Here is a 23,313-nt window from a genome sequence, read left to right as displayed (position 1 = left end):
GCCACAAAATTATTTATGCCAGAAAAGCAAGGCACATGGATTCAACCAGTGCTGGTCCATCAGAGGAGACCTGATGCTAATGAGTTTCCTGCTCCCTGAGGATCACTATGCTTAATTCATCAGATGGCTTAAGAAGTAAAGCTTGACTGTGCTTTGAATTCAGTAACCTTGAGAGAGACGCTAATTCCTACTTCATTAAGAAATGGACGTAAAAAAATTAAAAACGCACTACTAATGTAATTCAATTGATTCCAATGGAGTTACTCCTGATTTAAACCTGAATAACCAAGAGCAAGAGCAGATCTATGATATTTACTGAGCAGGGCTTCAGTCACCATCCGTCAGAGAGCTTCATGCCTTTGGTGGTTTTAGTTCCTTAATCCTCTTTGCTAGCTAGCTAATCTCCTTTGCTGATGCCAACTGGGGAAAGACACATATCCAACATCTGTCTCAACCTCCTCAAAATACTAGGTAAAGGTAGAAGCTATTTCTGGCATAAACAGTTGTTACTGGTTGATATCTAGGGTGACCATATGTCCTGTTTTGGCCAGGACAGTCCCCTTTTTAAGCCCTGTCCCAAGCGTCTTGACTTTTTTGGCAAAACTGGGCATTTGTCCCATATTCTCTTGTCCTGGTTGGAGGGGTGGCAAGGAGGAAAGTTCAGGCAAGAGCAAACAGGGCAAATGCCTAGTTTTGCCAAAAAAAAGTCGTGACATCCATGACATCAGGATAGGTGGGTGGCGGGGTTTGGGCTGTCAGTCCCACGTGGGGAGAACTGGGGGGTTCGGGCCAGCCCTGCAAGGTGGCCCATTTTCACTTTGGGAAATATGGTCACCCTACTGATACCAGGAAAAATTCTGTCAGTCAACCACAGAACAGCATATATTGCAGTTAGGGCTTAGAATCACAGAAGATTAGAGTTGAAAGGGACCTCAGGAGGTCATCTAGTCTGACCCCCTTCTCAAAGCAGGACTAAAACATCAGCTAAATCATCCCCGCCAAGGCTTTGTCAAGCCACAGTTTAAAAACCTCTAAAGATGGAGATTCCACCACCTCCCTAGGTAACCCATTCCAGTGCTTCACCACCCTCCTAGTGAAAAACTTTTTCCTAATGTCCAACCTAGATCTCCCCCACTGCAACTTGAGACCATTGCTCCTAGTTCTGTCATCTACTATCATTGAGAACAGCCTAGCTCCATTCTCCCTGGAACCCCCTTTCAGGTAGTTAAAGGCTGCTATCAAATCCCCCCTCATTCTTCATTACTGCAGACTAAACAAGCCTAGTTCCCTCAGCCTCTCCTCATAAGTCTTGTGCTCCAGCCCGCTAACCATTTTCGTTGCCCTCTACTGGACTCTCTCCAGCTTGTCCACATCCTTTTTGTAGTGGGGGGGTCCAAAACTGGACACAATACTCAAAATGCAGCCTCACCAATGCCAAATAGAGGGGAATAATCACTTCTCTCAATCTACTGGCAATGCTCCTACTAATGTAGCCAAATATGCTATTAGCTTTCTTGGCAACCAGGGCACACTGCTGACTCATATCCAGCTTCTTATCCACTGCAACCCCCAGGTCCTTTTCTGCAGAACTGCTGCCTAGCACGTCGGTCCCCAGTCTGTAGCAGTGCATGGGATTCTTCTGTCCTAAGTGCAGCACTCTGCACTTGTCCTTGTTGAACCTCATCAGATTTCTTTTGGCCCAATCCTCCAATTTGTCTAGATAACTCTATATCTTATCTCTACCTTCCAGGATATCTATCACTCCCCCTAGCTTAGTATCATTTGTCTTCCCTTAGCATGCTCAATTAGATGCCCATTAAGGTACTGCTGTATCCAGGAATCCCATCTCACCTTCAACTATGTCTTCATCAGGGATCAATCACTATCATTTCTCTCCATGTTCCTTGAGAACAGAGAAATAGCATGTAACATTGTGAATGTTATCACTTTCAAGCAGAAATACCTGTTAATTGGGGAAGCGAACAGCAGTCTTTAACCAAAGAGGCTCCAGCTATAGATGATTTTTTTCTCGAGTCTTTATTTGGATGTAGTTCAGTAGTAGATAAAGAATTATCTTCATTCTTCAGAGTATTCGGTGATTTCATTCCAACAGTCTGCAAACAAAAGAATGATGAAAAAGAAAACTTCTTACTGAGTTACCCTCAGGAACATACTGTATCATGTAAATGGCAACTGGTGCCATGGAAAATATAAAGCTATGTAAGATCTGATCCTGCACAGTTGAAGTGAATGACAGTTTTGCCATTGACTTCAGTAAAGCAAGATCAGACCCATAACGCAAATTTATATAGCATCCTTCATAAAGACAACAGAACATTTCATAAAGAAAACATTCGGTTGCCCAGTTACTATGGCGATTTTGCATTAGGGTCTCAATCCTGCATCCTTCTGAGCATTCTGACCACACTCCAGCAACACACTTACGCACATAAGCAGTATTAACTTCAGTGGAACTACTCACATGCTTAAAATTAAGCACAGGCTTAAGTACTTTGTTAGATTGAGCCAGAGGGATCCGCACAATGAAGGACTGCATTCTAGGAATGTGTAAGTAGACAGACAGTTGGATAGACCAATTCGTTTAGAAGGTGAGAATCAAGGCCAAGATTTTCAAAGTGGGACATGTTACAAACCCACATCAATTAGAGCAGGCCCAAATAGAGGTTGATTCGGTATACTTTGTTAATGAAAATAGCCCCCACAACCCCATGGGTCAGGGATCACCAAGACAGTTTACATTCACTTTTACCCCTCCGTATATCCTCAGATGCATTGAGTAGAGCTCTAGTGTACCTGAGGTTCTGTGTCATAATACATATAAAAAGTAGCCACGTTGGAAGGGTGCTAACTATTGAAATGCTTACGTTGAAAAAAAAAAGATACAACTTACCCTCATATACTTCCCCATAAATCTTCACCATGAGAACTCTGAACTTGGAAATCAAGTTGGCCCTAATTATGTCTTCTTAATTGAGTGTTAAAACAGCAAACTCATTTTTAAAGCGGTTATTTTTGTAGCTATTACAAGTTTATTTGAAGTGTTGTTGTTTTGTTGTTTATAAAATATCTCGGTAGTTGAGAGGAAAAAGTACAAACCCATTCTTAAGTACTTATGAGAAAAATACCCACATGCTCAGAGTTATCTCAGCCTTTTACGCCTAAGACAGACATTGGAGTCCCAATTCACTGTTGCTCTGCATCTGGCATAGTCGTTTGCAGCACTGTAAAGTGTGAGTAAGATTATTATTTATCTGTATCACTGTAGTGCCCAGAAGCCGTAGTCATAGACCAGGCCCCTATTGTGCTAGGCAATGTGAAAACACAGAAAATGCTAAGCATTCTGATTCACTAGCATTTTACACTCATCTTGCACTTATTTTGCATAGGGGTAAGTGATGACACATGATGCAGGATAATGGTGAATAAGGTCTCAGAGCTCTTCTTTTTCTAACTTAGCCTTTTTCTTTTTCATTTCTTTCTTTTTTTTTTTTTTAAAGGCTTAGATATGTATTCCTGATTTTTTATATATATATTAATGTATATTTCATAGCTATCTATCTATGTTTAGATACACTGATGGGAACAAAAACAGACATGAATTAAAAAACACCCTTCAAGAGTTTGAAACCAACTTTTTTGTAATAAGAAACAGACTTTCTATCAACTAAACTGCTCAACCTTTGGTTACAATATGTATTAGCATTTAGAGGTATTGTTTTGACCACTGGAGGGTTCCTGTATTTTCCATTTTATTAAATAAAAGCATTAAACAGCAGCTGGCACCATTTAGAACTGACTAAATAATTTGCAACTAATAATTTAGTTGATGAATTTTATCTTCTGTCTGAATTGTCTACGGATAGATTGTGAAGGTACTGAATGTATTAATTATTCAAAATTATTCACAAATGTCTTCATCAAATATTTCCTGATTTGTAAATCACTCAAATTTTGACATTACAATTAAATATACACCTCACAATTTGCACTGTAACTAACATAACTTGAGTAATGTATGTAACTAACTAGTGAGCATTCATTTTGAATTTTATACTCACTTGTAACGTTTGCCATTTACAATAGCCTGATCAAAAGCTCACTGAAGTCAATGGAAAGACTCCACTGACAATATAAGGCTTTGGATCAGGAAACAAGTTTGCACCTTATTAGTCATTAGTTACAAAATTACATCAGCAGGGAATAGAAATAAATCCCCGTAGTTTACATCAATAGTTAATGCAGCTAGAATGTTCAAATATTACATTCAAATTCACAATTCAAATTTCACTTTTAGTGAAACCTTGAGTGCTCCATTGTTTGTAGAAAGCAAAACACAGCCAAACGGTATTTCACTTTTAAATTCAAACACATAGCTCTCAGATCATTGATCCTTACCTGGTAAACAAATGATAATCAGAGTAAAACACAGGCTAATTATTGGTCCAACTTCTGTACTCAGAGTACGTTTCTCAGACATGAGGAAGAGCTCTGGGTCGCTCGAAAGCTTGTCTCTCTCACCAACAGAAGTAGGTCCAATAAAAGGGATTACCTCAGTCACCTTGTCTCTCTAAGATCCTGGGACCAAAACAGCTACCACAACACTAATTGGGCTAATTATAGTCTATTTAACAATAGTGGGCCAGATCCCCTAACGTGGCAAATCAGTGTAGCGCTGACAAAATCAGTGGAGCTATGCCAATTCACACTGAGGATGTGGCCCCGTACAGCTATTTATAATCTTCAACTCTTTCATTTGTGGAACCACCAAAGCCCTTCAGATCCCAGAGGTTGAAGAAGAGGCCCAAGGTATCAGCATAGGAGGACCTGTGCCTCCACATCGGCTCTATGGCCTTGAGAGCTCTGACCCTGGTAGTATGGCTCCAATAAGCATGTGCTAACAGGCCTCCTCTGGCTGCAACTGCCACAGAAACACCTTAAAAAATATATCCCTGCCACGGGTTGGGCTCTCTACATAATGGATATTACAGACCCAGACTGGCTACCTTTTCTGGCCACAAGGGGAATGTTGTCAATCCTCTTGGCCTTGCCCTGGTTTACCTACCCCTCCCCTGCCTGGCGTCGTCCCTGCCACCTTCCTCCGCATGGGTCCTCAGACCAGCAGAGAAGCCTTCACAGGATCTGGGGGAAGGTGACATGGAGATGACTTCCTAGTTTTCTTGCATGGCAGATGGCACAGAAAGAGAGAGAGAGATCCTTCCTATGCAGAGATTTGGGGACACCACTCACCTTCCCCCAACAGGTAGGTGTCGCTTCTTATATAAGAATTTTTCTCTCTCTCCACAACTTGGAAGTGCAACTCATGAAGCAGACTGTGGTGGGGATTTTTCAAACAGGCAATACAAACCTGGCATAATTTACATTAGAAAGCCAAATTAAACATGTCATGTTGACAAAAATCTCCTAATGCAAATTAACAAACTACTTTATGCACTCCTGATGAAAGATTAATGTTTCATACACACTTTAAAATGAGAGGTTTGCTGGGAGCCTGAGAAACTAAAAATCTAGAACTCTCTAGTCTGCCATAAAAGACTTACTAAAGTAAATATTTATTTTCTAAAATGATAGAAAGCAATTACTTCATGAGCTGAGCCTATTTCTTTTTACAGCAATGACTAAATGTCTTCCTCACAACTCCAGCATCCACATAATCCAAACCAATTGCAATTTTTACAGATTTTAACTTTATTTTTTTTTTAAAAAAAAACTATGAAGGAAATTAAGTGTGAGGCCTTCATTCCCTTAGGCTTTAAAATTTTTTGATAAACATTTTCTTAGAGCTACCAACGATGCACTCGTGTGCTTTTTGCACTTGCACGCAAGACCCACTGCACTTATGTGTACATTTACAGCTTTAGCTATTGCTGCATTGATAAAAGCTGGTTTTGATTTGCAGTACACTGCTATTGTGCTCACTTTCCCACTCCCTAACGTGCTACATGATCTATTTATTTATTTCTGGGTTTTGTCCTGCTGCCCATCACTGTGGTATCTGAGCATATTCAACATAAAATCGATTGACAATAGCTCAATTGACAAAAGTTCTTAGTAGGCTTCATGGAGTCTGTAGGTGTTCTTTTTTAGTTGTAGAAAGTTTCCCATGGGGTATTTTTGTTTGTTTGTTTTTATCTGGGTTTCTTTTCAGTAGGGGAGGGGAAAAGAGGTTGAATGTCATTCTAGTGGAAAACCTTTGTCTAATAGGAACATTAGATAGTAACTTGCTAAAGATGGTCAGAGTCTGAATTTGCTTGTTCTCCTCTGGACGTGTGTTCCACAGCTGCATCCCCTCACCTGAGAATTATTTTTGTCCCCAGTTCTCCCACACTTCTTTCTGAGCTTTATGATCTGCATCGTCCCAAAGGACACAATTGCATTGGTGGTTCATAGATGGAGATGTGGACACAAAAAAGTAGCTGAAAAATCCCTAACTAAAGCTCCAGAGTCAAATTTCTTTGTAGAGAAAGCTACAGTTGAGGTTACATTACAATGCAGACCTCCATTTTTATGTGGTTGCTACCAGCAGTGGATTAATATCTTGCAATGAATAATTTATCCAAAGAACGGAGCCACTTTTTCTGCTGATGGAAAATCAACAAGCAGCTCGCAAGTTCCTTGAATTTATTTTATGTTCAATGACATTTTTTTGCAAATTTAATTTTTCTCTGCAAGTATTTGATATTTAATATTGCTTATTTGAGGGGTGTAAATTAGTTGTGATTGGTCAGATGAGCCACCAGGGTACGAGGTGAGGCTGGCACTCGAGTGGCTGAGGAGCATCCAGAGGACGAAGCGTTTCCATTCCCTGTACGTTTCCAATATGCTGCAGCAGCTGTACCATGACAAGGTATGCATGCCAGCCAAGGCCAAAATGGTGATGAAGTCCTTCAAGAGTGATCTTTGTAGGCAGTTTTCTACAAAAGCTGAGCACCAGAGGAAGCATAGCTACCTTCTCACCATTAGCGCCTCCAAAATGCAACCTATCTTACAGCAGGTGATGCCAGAGGAAGTGGCCAAGCACTCAGCCGCACACGATGGGTCTCCTTAGAGAAACAGCTCTCCCTTTGCCCCTGGGGTACATATCAGGTGAGGTAAGAGAGAGAACAAGAAAGGAGCCATGTGACTCCCATGATGCACCATGCTGTTCAGTCAGAGGAGTGACTGTTTTGCATTATGAGAGATGTAGTTCAGCCAAGTAGCCCAGTCCATAGGTGAAAATGGGGAAATCAAGCACCTGAACTAGAGCTCTTATTCCCACAGGAAAACACAGTTCAATGCTGAACTGACATGAAATGAAATATTTCAGGTTAGTTTAACAAAAATCTTTTGTTTCAGTTCTCCTGACAGAAAATGGAAACTTTCTGACAAAATGAAAATCTTCCTGTGGAAAATGTCAATTCTACAGAAACTGGATTTTTCACTGAAAAAAAACCCACTCAGATGGAAAATTTCCAACCAATTCTATTCTTCAGTCTTTTTACATTTCCATAAAAATTATATCCAACTCCAAATGGCAAAAACTTTCTTAAGGCTACCACTTTTGCCTGGGAATTGAGGATCAGTAAAGGTTCCAGTAAGAACACCATATTTTAAACATTAAGAGTGGGCATATCCTCTCCACAGAGGAAGAGTCTCAATCCCCTCAGCAGGATTTAGTCCCCTTCCTATCAATGTGACCTGGATCTAGTTTGGATTGCGCTGCAGCTACTTGGTTTCTTCAAGATTGCTATCACTGCTAGATACTGAGATCACAAGCTCTTTTGAGAGGGCTTTAGAGGAGCATTTCGCAGGTGGTTGGGTCATGTTTAGCGAGAACACTAAGACCATCCAGCAGTGTGATTGAATGAAACTCAAACTTCTTGCTGTTGCACTCTGGGAGATAGCGTGCAAACTGATCTGACAGCCACAGTTCCTATCTTTCAATGAAGGAATTTTGACCCAGTAGGAATTGTTGTTTAGAGATATTGGTCAGATTTCATAGTGAAAACCTGAGATACAACTTTATGGTCTCCCATTACAAAATGAAAATAATTCTATACCAAAGTGTACCAATAGAGCAAGGATGGCCTTGTGGTTAAGGCACACGATGAGGACCCAGGAGATCTGGGTTCAATTCTCAGAGTCTGCCATCGACTTCCTGGATCCCCTTGGGGGAGTCATGTAAGCTTTCCATTCCCAGCTAATCATAATACTTCCTTTCTCCCATTCTTTGTCTGTCTTAGGGCTTGTCTACACTTACTTCAGAGATTCGGCAGCAGTCAGCTGGAGTTACACAAACTATGCAAAAAACTTGCATAACTCCCATTGACTTCTGTGCTTCTGTTCTGCGCTCCATCTTCAATGCACTGCGTTGACGGGAACCACGTTCCCGTCATCGCAGCGCTACACCACTTGAGGAAGTGGTCTTAATACATTGATTTCTGGATCAACTGAGCGGGTCTTCACTGACCGCTCAGTCAATCCAAATAAGTCAATCTGACGGTGGTGAATTTGCCACCGTCGGTGTAGACATAGCCTTAGCTATTTAGACTGTAAGCTATTTGGGGTATGGACCATCTCTCACGATGTTTGCAATGCACTGTACATTATACAAACAAGACCCCGATCTGTGTTGGAGCTTCTGAGTACTACTATAATATAAAGAGTAACACTTAAAAAGGTTCTGAGGAAATAAAAAGAAATTGGTATTATTGCACACACATACACTTTTTGTGATTCTTTTTTTTTTCCACTTTGGGCATAAACATTTGACAAAGCAAAACCCAGATTTTCCTAAGTGTTAACTGCTGGATAGTAAAACTTCATTTTCAGATAAATACTATGTTCTATCATATCTAGTACAGTCCATAAATAGCCTTCCCTTTGTATCTTGCACACCCTAAGTTTCCATTTGACTTCACTGAAAGATATGAGTACACAAGGAATTCAGGATTGGGGCCAAAATACAAACCTATTGCCACCTAAGGACCTCACAGTTGTGTCACTATGAAGCACACAAATACACCGCAGATGTTCACAGTGACAGCAGGAAGAAGACTCAGTCATGTTCCAAAATAACAGGGATCTACAACTTAAGCTTAAGGGGAATCACTGCTAGAAGGACTGAGCCTATGATTCAGAATGGATAGTTTTGGTTCCATCCAGTAGAAGGCAATGGTCTAACCAGCCCTTCACACTGTTAAACATATTTCTCTCCTTCCTTTAGCTGTGCTAATAAAGGTTTACCCCATGAATTAAATATAATTAGGTCAATTTTTAACCCCTGAAAATGAATCCTCTAAAGTTTTTAATCTTTAATATAACTAATTTACAACTGTCTTTTAAGGGTGCTCGTCAGTATGTCATAAATTAATGAAGTAGAAAAGAGAGCATGAAAGCTGTTTGTCATGGACCGTGCTGACATACCATACTGTTTCAATCTAATATAAGAAAAATAAGGTGCAATTTGAGTAACCTGACACCAGCTGTTAATTTTATAAGCTACACTTTTTAAAAAAAAATAAAACAAACATGCATATTGTATTTTTATAAAGCTTCTTAGTCAGGTGCAAAGAAAGACACAGGTGATCAGTAAGTCCGTCTGAAGAAACATCTGGTGTAAAAAAGAGAGAGAGAGAGCGAGCTGGAGAAGGTGCCATTTTCTATCACTATAGTAAACACCTAATGCACCGTAAACAGAACAGGTCATGCGGTAAAACATGAAGAAGCTCTTTTTAATCATCTGAATAGAAATTTAATATCTTTCCATTTGCTAACCAAGGCAACTTGCCCAAGCAACCAGATACACAAAGCTCTATATATTTGTTCTGCTTTTGTTGCTACTGAGTGAAGCTTCTAAGTCACAAGCATTAAGGCTGGTTTTTATTAAGTAGTTTTGCACTTGAGTGATCATTAGGAAAATTAGGGTATCTGAACATGTAATAGTGGAGTGTAAGGAAATGTGATAGATCAAAGGAAAATAGCCACATATGCAATATAACAAACACCTACAACCATTATTTATTTATTTATTTATGCTGTTGAGTTTCTGGTTCCAATTCTAGGCCTAATTCACCAGTTCATTACCCCTGTTGTATATCAATGTAACGCCACAGAATTACAGCAGCATAAAATTGGAGTCATGCAGTGGTGAATCAAAACCTCTGGCTAGTGCTGGATGACATGATGAATAAACATTGGCAACCAGTCTACAGTAATGTCCCCACCCATTCCTATCACAAGTGGAGCTACACCAGAGCTGGGGTAACAGGAGGAGAACCTGAGCAAATCATCAGTGTACAAGAAGCCCCATGATGACGTTTAAGCAGTAAACCAGTGCAGTCATTTTGCAGAAAGTGAATGGGAAATCAGCCTGCCTCCAAGCATATGCAAAAATTTGGCCCTGATATTCAAAAGGGAAACCTTGCAATACAGAAACATTAATATTCCAGTTAGCATGTTTTAGCTTTGACTAAATGCATTACCATGACTAATGCATTACCTCCATGAAGGATGATTACTGCCAAAAGCATGAATTTCCCAAGTGCACTAGAAAAGCCAAATTTTCAGGATGGGGGATGGGGCACCCTCAGTTGCTGTCCAAAACTTATTAGTAATAGAAGTGGGCTGCATTCAAAATGCCAGCAAAGCCACCCTATAGTGACACTAGAGCCGCAGTTTACCAGATTTCCTGGCATTGGATTGTCATTCCTTGAAGTATTGCTTTTGAGGGTGGTCTTCCAGGAATTATGCCAAATATATAGGGCACCCACTGCTATTCACTCTGGATGTGTTAATGCTGACTATATTAGCCAGACTGGCAGGCCTTCACAGAGCACATCCATTTTTCTAAAGCTGTTCAGCCCATGCTAAGTTACCAAAATTACTATGTAGGATAATTTGGCTATCAGTTTTGCAGAAGGCCTTTTCCAAAGGCGGGAAATAAAATGTGAAGACTGGGAAGAATATAAATGAGGATAAATGCCAACTCAGTGTAATATCGGTGTAAATAATTCTTTCTGAGGCAACAGAAGCAGGGAGAAGTTAATACATATTCATATAGAAGGGCTATAGAGTTGAAACAAATTCTGTCCCTATTACTTTGTGCCAAGAACTACATACAAACGCCATTTCACATACACCAGACTTAGACCAAGTTAACTTTACGTCTTTTGTTCATGTGTTTGTTTAGACTTTGTGAAAGATGCCAGACAGACAGCCCCAGAGACTGACAGCCTCTGTTTAACAACAGAACAGATACCACATAGGCAGCTGCAGTGCAAGCTTCCCCCACGCTGCCTGATCAAAATACCTCAACACTTATCTGGAGGAACCCTCTGTATAATGGGAGGATCGTTCAACCCTTGGCCACTCTGATGGGACTACCAACAAGGCTGTCAGTGAGTGCCAGTTGTGGTGATGGTAATTGTGGTGTGGACACTTATCTCTGGGAACTAGACTGAAACCATCAAACAGCTTCAGGTGTATGAGCAACAATTTTAGGCCACTAATGGGCTTGACCAGAATCCAAACAAGAATTTAGAACCTATACTTTTTTCCATATAACTATGTATTTTTTCTTATATGGCTGTTTTTATAGTTAGCAGATCAGCTTCATTATATGGCTGCATTGTTCTTACTCCTAACATATGAAATGTTTTGGATCAGATAGAGGAACCTAACTAGAGCCTTTATCCACCTAAGGAACTTGTACAGTCTTTAATGTATTTCTCCTCACAACACCCCAGTGAAGGAAGGAAGCGCTATTATCCCTATTTTACAGATGGAAAATGAAGCACAGAAAAGCTAAATGACTTGTCTAAAGCACCTGTGACTGAGGCAGGACTTGAACTTGGGTCTCCCATATGCTAGCCAAGGACCCTAATCATCTTATCATCCATCCCTTAGGAAGTGTAACCTACCCTCCTCCATATTAGCATCACATCCTGTTCCAATCAGGGCTAACAATATGCATTTATTGTTAGACATTTTGGGTAGCCCATACAACCTCTCTGGTGATGTTTGTGAATAAGAATTCCATATGCTCTATTAATGAATAGCTCCCACCATTTTCTTCATACGCAGACTCATGGTTTGATTAGTTTTTCTTCTTTCTTCCTTTGTGGGTTGGCTATATAATACATGTCCCAATACTCACATGCTGCATACATGAATACATCATACTGAATCAAGTTCAAATGAGTATTTAATTTTGTTTTAATTTTCTTCCACTTTGTTTGCTTGGGTCCCCACTGCCTATGAGTGAGATGCAGTTGCATAATGGTTTGAGAGATGAGAATTTGATATTGATAGTCCTACATTTATACAGAGGGTGAAGGTGTTTTAAAGTATTTACGAAATTGCTTGATTGACTTTCATATTGATAATAAGTTTAAGCTTTGCAGCTAGCGTGTAAAAGGTCTGATTATATTAACATTACTAATGGTCATGGATGTCATAAATCTTAAGGGAAAGGATGCATATGTAATATATAATACATGAAAAAGTTGCTCTTTTATCTTGGATAACTTACCATTGTGTAAATACTCTGCTGATCAGCTATTCCATTATTTGAATAAGTATCTGGTGTCTTGTTCTCTTTCAAGAAGACAGGTGCAGGATGAAGCAGGAAGCCTGCCAAGAAAGATGATAAATTGCTATTTGGTTCTGAGGACCAATGCTTAACACTAATGAAATGCTGCTAGGAATTAAAGCGGCTGGTATAGTAATAAGAAACTGGGGGGAAATAACTTCTTATCCCAAGTGTAAGAGGTTCACTTTTTAATTGTCATCGTCTTTAGTACATATAAAAATATTTGTTGGGATTGTCTGATTGCAAACAAAATGAAAGAAATAGAAAACCTATAATGCACAATTGTGATTTTGTCAGGATTATTTTGTTTTATCACACACAGTGGACAATAAGAAATCAAAGCCAGCAAAAAATTCAAAATACTTATCAAGGCAGTGTGACACATTCTCCGAAAGGAGAAAATAAGACTAGGAAGAGATGTCAGAGAAGATATGTCACTGTGCTAGCACTTTAAGTTACTGTAATTATCTGGAGCATGTATGATGTGCACTGGAAACGATAACATAGATGAGATAATTTATCAGTGTAGAGGAGGTACACATTCTAGTTTATGACCAAGCTCTCCCATCAGTTACACAACTCCATAACCTCACATTGTACAATTGTAACTGAGGGAAGAATCTGGCCCTAAATTAGGTTACATGTTTTTCAATTCTCAGTGTTTCAGATTTAAGAAGTGAATTGTAAATATTCTGCCATTATAGACAGAATGAAAAATACACGTTCCATAATATAACTACTCAGATTGCTCTAACTCAATGCAGGAGAACTGGCCCTACACAGAGGCTGCACCAGAACTGGGGAAGTGCAAAAGTGAGACTTGCACCACCTTAGCACACTGCTCCCTGACCAGCAGTCTGTATCACCTGCCCCTCTGCCCCCAGCATTTGGCCCTTTGTCATCTGTCCTTTATTCATTTTCTAATCCATGACAATACGTTACTTCTCACTTCATGACTCCTTAGTACTGTCTAATAAAAGACATTTCCTTAGGCCTTTAGGAAGTCCACACAAATTATGTCAAACAGTTCTCTTCTATCCAATACTTTGCTGACTGCTCAAAGGTTTCAAACTGATAAGAGACACGATTTTCTTTTGCCAAAATCATAACCACATTCTTTGTTCTCATGCCTCTTTTTCCTTTTGCTGTATACTTCTGTGATTCTGTCCACACTATGCTTAAATAGCCTCCATACTGAATCCAAGGTGTTTAATTCCTCTCCCTCTTTTTTCTTTTTTTTTTAATGTTTGCATTAAAGGTCTGCTTGATTAGCTTATTCATTTTCATTTAAGTCTCTTTTCTATGATTTAGTTTGCACAAGGGTAATGCTCAAGGACACTGTTGAGCCAGCTTTCCAGCTGTTTTGTGCTGCCAGAGAACTAGGTTCAGGGTGTTTCTTTGGAAAACTGGCTTGAAATGATTATTTGCTATAAAGCCTGTATTAATTTAAATCTCTCCTTACCATTGGCATCTAGTGCTGCAGATCCAATAATATTTTTCATCTTATATCCTGAAATATCTTCTGAGGCATTGGACCATTCTTCCACATCATTCTGAATGTCCTCATCGTGGTCTGTCTTTTTCCAACTCTGGTGATCCAACAAGGAAAGCCTGATTTCAGCTAGCGATTCATCTTCTCTTACACATCCAATGCTCAAAGACGCGGCCCTTTTCGAAAGCTCTGTTGCAACACAAAAATGCATGATTCCTATAAATTGCACTGACTAGGTCTGAAAAGGGAATGTGAAGCATCTGATTAAAGTGAATTCACTTGAAAAATCACAATATTATTAGGGATAAGTAAAACTCTGGGAACAGTTAATACAATTATGAATAATATCAGTTCTGTCCTGGATTCCTAAAATTGAAAGAACAGGAAATATGTGACATAGGATATTCTCAATACCCCCTTATATGAAAAAAAAATACGAAAATTAAATATCATGAGCCTGATTCTCCATTGTCTTGTGCCCTTACGTAGTCAGTTGTGATGTATGTGAAGTAGGTGTAAACAGCTACCAAATCAAAATCCTCCACTCAATCACGACAGAGGCAACAGTAGTAAACCTAGCACCCACTTTTCACAGGTGTTAGTGATGACCCAAGCTACAAGGCAGTGGAGAACCATCAAGTCCCAAAACTGCTTTAACTATACTATACATTTTACAGATGTATGTTGTTGTTGTGTTGAATTTTAAAAAGTTACACTTTTGGAAAATATCATTCATCTTGCAACCAACCTCCAAATTATTTGTTGCAATTTTAGTCTTTCAGCACCAGCATAAATGTATTTCAAGTAAAGTTAGGCTTAGTTAGAATATTGGACCTGATTCTGCATTCATTGAAGTAAATGGCAAAACTCTTACTGGACTTCAGTGAGAACAGAATCAGGGCTGTTATCTGTATGAGTAAGAGAATAAAGACCTGATCCATCAGTCTGTACTCATGAAGCAACGTCTGACATCTGTGAGCTACTTCCAAGAGGACAAGATGGGGATCAGACTGTAAGGAGTGGACTCTTTTCTTTGCTTTAACATCAAGATCAAGACACCTTGAACCAGAAACTTATTGTTACCCCTTTTGAACCCGAGCAGCTACTCAAAGTTCAGGGCCCTGCGGACGTCCTGGCTGGGAGTAGAAATCGATGATGGAGTCCGGTATTTTCTTTCATTCAGCCTTCTTTATTTACAGGGAATGTACAAAGTCCTGTTTCTCTGAATGCAATAGGGGGCCAAAAGCAAAAGGAACTGTTTCTTAGTTTACAAGCCTAAGCTTCATTCAGCCAGCACCCTCATGACCCAGACCTGTCCCTAGGGTCTCCAGTGACAAACCGTGTTTATAGGCTGACACACACACACCCTTACCCAAAAAATACTCACTGAACCCCCCTCCACCCACTCAGTCCAAAACTTCGGAACAGGTTCAAAACTGCTTTTGTTTTAGATGGGGGCTTGTGATAAATCTCTTGTGATGGTTAATGTTAATTGAAGGGTGTTTTCACACCCAGTCTCAAAGAGGTTTGTGATCCATGGAGTTATCAGTATCACTCAGCATAACAATATGCTTAAATTTGGTCCCAGATGTGGGCTAGCTGGCTAGTAATCATGGAGTCTTTATATTTCATATCTAACTATGACAGACGTGGAACAGACAAAAATTTACACAGAAAACTACTGGAAAAAAAGGAGGACTGGTCAGAACCCAGAATTCCTGCTGAATTGGAAAGAAAATTCAAACGTTTCTGTGTAACAAGGAATCTGAATTTTTGTTTTGGAGTAACCGAAAGGTTTCATTTCAGCTTTACTGTTTAGACGTCTATGTTACATTATACATTAAAATATAAATAATATACTAAAAGAAAAATCAACAATGTCAACATGAAATATTGTGACCTTATTCAAAGGAATCATTTCAATATTTTTTAGTCAAAAATTTTGACTAAGTTGATACTTCCCAGGGAACACTTCGATTTCTGGCAGGACAACGTTCTGTTGGAAAAATTTTGACCACCTTTCATAATACATGGAATTCACCTCAGCGCAGAGGGCCTGTGGCATTCAGCACCAGTTAGTCCCTACATTAAGGGTTTACCTGGGATTCAAAGCGGTGCAGAGGACTTGCATGGCCCATCTGCACTGGAGTGAATTTCTTTCAATAAGAGTACATCAGTCGCTGTGACACTATAGTGAGGCAGACTCTAGAAATATTTGAGATAGGCATACATATATTGGAGGCAATTTCACTCTCAGACTACACTTCACAAAGTCCACCACTAAACAGGCAATGCAGCCAAGTGCATATTAAATAGATAAGGAAATCAAGTTGCCAATGTTTTGTAAATCTATTCTGCACACAACTATATCAATATTAAACAACACATTTCAACCAAATTAAACATTTCAGGTAAATCCAAAAAAACCCCACCCCATTTACGGGCTGCTTGCAATGTTGTTGTAGCCGTGTTGGTCCCAGGATATTAGAGAGACAAGGGCAGGTGAGGTAATATCTTTTATTGGACCAGCAAGAGATATTGCCTCACCCACCTTCTCTCTCTAATTGACAGGCTGCAATATATGAGATTAATTTCATTTAGAGAGAGAGAGATTAACTTCCAAATGAGTGCATTTGGATATAGCGTAGTGGGAGGAGATCTTACAGCTGGATTATCTATCAGAAGTTTGGTATGCTGAAGAAGGAGAGACAATCTCATGCTTAAAGTTAAGCTTGTGCATAAGTGCTCTGCTGAATTGGGGTCACAAGTATGAGTTCAGGAGCTGTAATTTATGTAATTCTTTGACAGATATGATAAAGGAGATTTAAAAAGTTTTGGTCCATCCTCTGTTTGCATTTGGTCACGCAGCAATGCATTTTGTTGGCTAATTGCCTTGTTAAATACAATATCTGAATTCATGCATTCATATTCTAATGTCTTCTCTTTTAGGGGATTTCACTATTATTTATTTATTATTATTATTATTATTACAGTACGTTGACATCCTTAGAGAAAGCAGAACCATATTTTGGGTAATTCAGAACATAACTGAATATTCTGAGTTCAAAATTCCCAGAAAGGATCTAGATTTTTGATGCTCTGCTCAGGTGCTTACCATTTAGCAAGTGCTAAGGGATTTAAGTCGTAGTCTCAATTAAAACAAACATTTTCAACAATTTGGAAAATCGTGCCATATAGGGCCTGATCCAAAGCCCATTGAAGTGAATGGTAAGATGCTCCCCAACTTCATAGGGCTTTGGATCAGACCCCGATTTAGGTACATAATATAGATTTATGAGCCTACTTTGTGCTGTTATTTTTAAAAGTTTTAGCCAAAATGTTTTGTTGTAAGTGTTCGTGGAGTGCTGTGTGCAGCTATGTTACTACATAAAAGATGGGAGGGGGGGAATCAGGAATCAGACAGGAAAGCAACCTGAGATATCTGATGCGTCTTCGTCAGAGGAGTCCCCTTCGTTGTGCTGGGACAAAGAGCAATCTGTTCGTGGATTAATTCCTTCAAGTTCACTGAATGCATCCTGTGTACCACTGCTAAGTTTGGACGCCTGAGATCCGACATTACATGTAGAATCCAAGCATGCTAAAATATACAGGGGAAAAGAAAGTAGGTTAAATGAAGTTCTATGAAAAGCCTGTTTCATTAAAAAAAAAAAAAATCTAGACATTTGTATTCATTAGGTTTCACAGAACAATACAATTAAAAAAAAAAAGTTCAAACCTTTGGGTCTGAAAGTAGCTGCCACTGTCCACACTGATCCTACAGCCTTTCTGCACACCCAACGCTCACTCCGGACGCTGGAACCAGCCCAGCAAATTACTCCTCCCAAGGGAGGGGAAGGCAGTTTTTCAAAACTTACTCTTGCCCCGCTCTCCCCACCTTGACTGGCTCCTTTTCTCCCCTTTGGACCTGGAGATGCTCATGTACACTAGGTAGCAAGAAATTAGTGGCTTCTGATGTGATGTCAGGACAAAATAACCCTGCAGCAACCTGTGCCTTTGGCTCATTTTGCATCCTGGCTGAAGTCACCCTGGGGATGATTCTCTTTACTGGGCCTGTGACTTACTGTAACATCTTCTTCGATCCCATGGAACCACAGAAAGAAATCTGCTGTATGTGGCCAGTAGAATAAGGTTATCATTGGTTTGATGGGAAAGCGTGTACACCCTTTTTGGCTCCAACACTTACTTTCTCTTGGCCTCCTGACTATTCCCTAGTCATGGCAATCCACAATGCCAGGGGCAAAGAAAAGAGCCACATTTCAAAACCAGAGTCATGGACTCTGAGCTCCTGCTCTATGGAGGGAGTGTCAGGCCTACTCAAGTGTTGTCTCCATGGGCCTCATCTGAAGCCCAATGAAGTCAGTGGAAAAGCTCCCACTGATTTTAATGAGCTTGGGATCAGATCCTATGTCACCCTCTTCTAGTGATTTCCTAAAAGGTGATTCAAATCTTAGTATTACTCCAGCTAATGGAGATTCTTCTTTAGCTCAAGTGGTAGCTGTAAGCACTCCAGAGTTTGGTTAGCTGGAGAGAAGGTGGAGTACTTTTAATAGCCGGAATCTGCTCAGTCTGAATCTGCTCAGGATTCTGGAACCATCTAGTTCTCATTGGACGTGCTCAGAGGATTAACACATGCATTACCGTAGTCAATTCCCACATTAGCAGCTTTACATTCTCCAATTTGCATTGTGTTCCCCATGATAGTAACATGATATCAGTCCTTACAGTTAAGGGACTGTGCTTTTGGAACAGAAGGTACAGAATTCTATCCCCACTGACAACCATGAAGTCTATATGGCTAGGCAAGCAGAATAGTTGACAGCCATGAAGTTTATACAGCCAGTGAATTTTTACGTATTATGATGCATCAGCAGGCTGTGAAATATCTTTGCAAATTTTGTGAGTAGGTCTGCATTAAAAGGGCAATTGATTTTATTTTACTGAAGATAGTCCTACTGAAATTTCAGATGCTGATAATGCAATAATAGCTATCTCTTTCATGACTATAAGGGGGATGCTGCTATGCATATACTGCACTCCTGTGAAAAAGGTATTGGTTCCCCTTCAAGATGTTCAACTATGAGTGGCTTCAAACAATGAAAGGAAAGCTCTAAGACAGAACAGGATGCATGCTGTCCCAAGAAATTCTTGTTGTGTGTCCCCCTTGGCCTAATTATCTCAGCTACAAAAATAGCCTATATATCAGCTTAGGTAAAATCTTGTGAAGTTACTTCTCAGCACTCCATTTGGTGCTTAGTTGAACAATGTCAAAGATTTCAGATCAGATTATCATGATACCTACTGATTATAGGTGGTGCTGGTAGCTACACCTACATTTAAGATTGCCCAACACACACCTACTATAAGATCCTGTTTTCATTTGTTTATAACTTAATTGAATGTTCACAGTTTGGTCTGGAATTCCCCAAATGGTACTGCCCTTTCCAAGAATAAGGTTAGAGGAAAATATGTTGATTTGTGCATTTTACAAAAAAAAATCTTGTGACCATTTCATTGAGCTTCCCCAAGCACTGAAGCAGGGACTTGAAATTGGGAAAGAAGTGACCTTTTTGTCAGGGATGTGTCTTACTATTCCTGTGGAGAAACCACCCAAAATTGGCAAAGGGATACACCTTTGAAAATTGAAGTTTGCACATGCTCAGTAAAGGCTTGCTGGAGTTCGGCATCTATATTCTCTGAAGATTCCATCTGTGTTGAGCATGCTCCAGTCCAAGACAATAGGGGGTTGGCAGAATTTTCCCTGCAATTTCTTTTCCAAGCATCCAGGGGCTATTGTAGCACCAGGCACCAGAACTGAGAGCATGAAGATGCTCTCTCATGCAGTCTGAATGCTGCCACTGCTGGCTCCCAGGTAGCATGGAGGAGGAAGAGAACAACCTACTTCACTACACAACCCTGATTCATCCCAGAGCAGCACAATCCCCTGCACTGAATGAGGCACAGAGGTCCTGTGGAAAAAACGGTTTGTGATCATGTAATTAAAGACTGTATCTTAATGCATACACACAAGGGGACTGGATTAAGCAAATTTAATTCTGGCATTTCCTACCTTTTGAATGCTTGACTTTGCAACCTTAATATTCTTTTAATGTTGTGTTTTAGTTGTAATACAGAGTCACAGTATATGAGTCTTGCTCACTGCAGGACAAATATATCCTTGGATAATTTATCCAAAGGTAAATTTTGCTCTTCATTTATAGGTGTGATAGTCTTAAAGGGGCATATCTTAAAATTAATTCAAATTATATTTTAAAACTATATCCTCACTTTGGTTACAAATAACATCTTTGGTTATCAAAATAAAGAATTTTACAAATCTTTTTTATACAGAACCTAAATTTGGGGCAAATTTGACGACTCTTTTTGTATACAGTGGAACCTCAGAGTTACGAAAACCAGAGTTACAAACTGACCAGTCCATCACACACCTCATTTGGAACCAGAAGTACACAATCAGGCACAGCAGAGACACACAAAAAATAAATAAATAAAAAGCAGATACAGTGCAGTACTGTGTTAAATGTAAACTACTAAAGAATAAAGAGAAAGCAGCATTCTTCGTCTACATAGTAAAGTTTCAAAGCTATATTAAGTCAATGTTCAGTTGTAAACTTTTGAAAGGACAATCATAAAATTTTGTTCAGTGTTACAAACATTTCAGAGTTACGAACAACATTCATTCCCGACGTGTTCATAATTCTGAGGTTCTACTGTATGTTATCTCTCTGCATACTGTTTCTAAGTCCAGAACTTATCTTCTTCCATTAGTTTTAAAGTCAATGAAGAATTAAAACATATTGTAAAACCTCCATGCACTTCATTTGATAATGGCTGTGTTCTGACACAATTCAAATATATTATCAGAAATCAAAAGCAACAAACATATTTTGTATTATTGTTACACTGACTGGCTTCATCTAATTATTAGCCAGTACCTGAATAGATTTGCAGTTAAGGTTAGCAGACACATGTAGGCAGAGAAGATGAACTGCATGAACTATCGTGTTTTTAGCCCAGAATAGCAGAGTTACTTAACATGTTGCATCTTGTTTTCATGACTTATTTTCAAAAGTTGGATTTCCAATATAAAATGGAATTAATAAAGGATGTTACTGAATGGGGGCAAAATAGCCAGCTATTCCAAGGAATCATTTACTAAAAACTAACAAATTCTGTTGAGACTATTCGGTGATCCTAATTCAGGACAGTATTTAAGCATGTGCTCAACTTTAAGCCAGTATTTCAGTGCCATTGACATCATGTTTGGATGTTTTTCTGGACATTTTTCTAAAAAATATACTCTAGGAGTTATTTTGGGGAAATATAGGAGGTCAAACTAGATGATCACAATGGTCCCTTCTGGCCTTGGAATCTATGTATTTAAGTTCTGTCCTGGATAGGAATGCTTTTCTGAACTGTAGCCTATGTTAGTAAACGGCAACAAATATTTCATAACTCTTTATCATTTTCATGATCAAAACCACAAATGAAAAAACAAATTCCATCAAATCAAATGAAGTAAAATGGTTTCTAATGTAAGAAATGCTCTGTTCATTCGATACTATTATGCGAGATATGTCTTTTTTTCCATCAACATTTTAAAAATTATATTTCAAATGATTGTACTTATGTATGTTGAAATACTGTGACAAAGATTTTTTAAAATGAACTCCTAAATAAGTCTGCAAAATCCGTATTTAAGAGACTTAATAATTCGCCTGATTTCCAAAAGTACTGAGCACCGAGGAGTTTCCACTGAAGCCAATGGCAGCTGCTAGGTATTATTTGGGTCCCGGGACATGGGCAGGCACAAGCCCGCCCACGGCTAAAAGCCCCTCCCTCAGCCTCAAGCAGTTGCTAGGTGCTTGGAACTTTTGTAAATCAGGCCATTTGTTTAGTCACCTTAGCATGGAGTTTGGAGACTTAACTTTAGGCACCCATTTTTGAAAATCTTGGCCTAGACATTTTAAACCACAGTACACAGGCCATGAGTCATTATTCCAAAAAGAGCAAAATTTAACCTGAAAAAATAAAGGCATAAAATGTCAAATTGGTAAAGCCACAGCAAACACAAATATATGGGAAACGGAGAGAGAAAGAAAACATACTAACGTGTGTGCATCTCAATGTCATCTCTGGATTACCAGTGTAACACAGCATTATTATTTGTACTGAGGTAGTGCCTAGCAGACCCCAGTGCCATTGCACTAGTAATACATAATTACATGTGTAATGTGGCAAGTCACCTGTTGTGATTAAGTTTCATAGTAATAATGAAGCAAAATCTCTTTGCAAGGGGAAAAAAAGCCATATGAAGCTTTAGATTCAGAATAGCTTCTTACTCTAAAACCAGTTTCGATTCAGTGAGGACACTGTTAATTTTAGCCCACATGTTGTTACCGATTTGAAGATGTAGAAAGCTAAAACTTTCCTGCTCTAAAAAGCACCGAGACTCTTTTCCAGCTCTATATAGTTAGTTCAAGCCATAGATGAGATTATGAACTGGTTTTGTTTAGGATCACACTTTTAAATGTATGCTAACTCTTTCTCTATTAACATCACTTTTCTGAGTTATAACTGTTTGTTATCATGATCAGAAGGTTAGGGGAGAGGTCAGTGGCACTGCTGCCCGCCTTCACATCTGGGTTAGCAACATTTATGCAAAGGACCTTTAAAAAAAGTGAAAGAGTGAGAGAGAAAGAGGGGACGGAAGGCATCACCATGCTAAATGAAAAGCAAACAATATGCATATCAGCATCCGAAGGAGCTGTAACCACTCTGCTGGGAAAAACCAAGACAAAAGAATTATCTGAACAGTTCAAAGCATATTGCACCTGTCAAAATGTCTGTCATCTTCTATAGAAATGCACCATTCTAAAAGAAAAAAGGGAAACTAGCAAAGTCTCTCAGAAACAAGAGACCACTTTGTCTCTTTCCGTCCAGCCAACTCCTCCATCTGAAAGTCATTTAACTCAATGCTAAAGATTGCCTGGAAGGACCAGACAATAGGAAGTTCTCTTTCATTGTCAAGGACAGTTACACTTTGAAGATGATGCTCAAAAGGGGTTAAAATGGGTCAACAAGCAATTGTTGATCCTATCCAAGGAAATGTGAACAGAACATTGTTAAAGCCAAGCCACCAAAAAAAAAAAAAAAACAAAAAAAACCTATC

At 39.3% G+C, this 23,313-nt stretch overlaps 1 protein-coding gene across 1 annotated transcript in view; it reads right to left on the bottom strand.

Moving 5' to 3' along the window:
- Positions 1–23,313, bottom strand: part of LOC137145394 (serine-rich adhesin for platelets-like) — a 141,031-nt gene that overhangs the window by 74,731 nt on the left and 42,987 nt on the right. The window contains exons 4-7 of the mRNA XM_067536111.1: positions 17,536–17,700; positions 14,073–14,291; positions 12,551–12,651; positions 1,964–2,114 (exon numbers count right to left, since the gene is read on the bottom strand). Coding sequence (XP_067392212.1) covers positions 1,964–2,114; positions 12,551–12,651; positions 14,073–14,291; positions 17,536–17,700 — 636 coding nt within the window. The remainder of the gene's footprint in view (positions 1–1,963; positions 2,115–12,550; positions 12,652–14,072; positions 14,292–17,535; positions 17,701–23,313) is intronic.

This window comes from Emydura macquarii, unplaced genomic scaffold (genome assembly GCF_026122565.2).
Source record: "Emydura macquarii macquarii isolate MOO-44397 ecotype Brisbane River unplaced genomic scaffold, CSIRO-AGI_Emac_v2 contig_3530, whole genome shotgun sequence".
Classification (NCBI taxonomy): Eukaryota; Metazoa; Chordata; order Testudines; family Chelidae; genus Emydura; species Emydura macquarii.
Note: the sequence above shows the minus strand (reverse complement) of the source record. Positions and strands in the feature narration are given on the sequence as shown.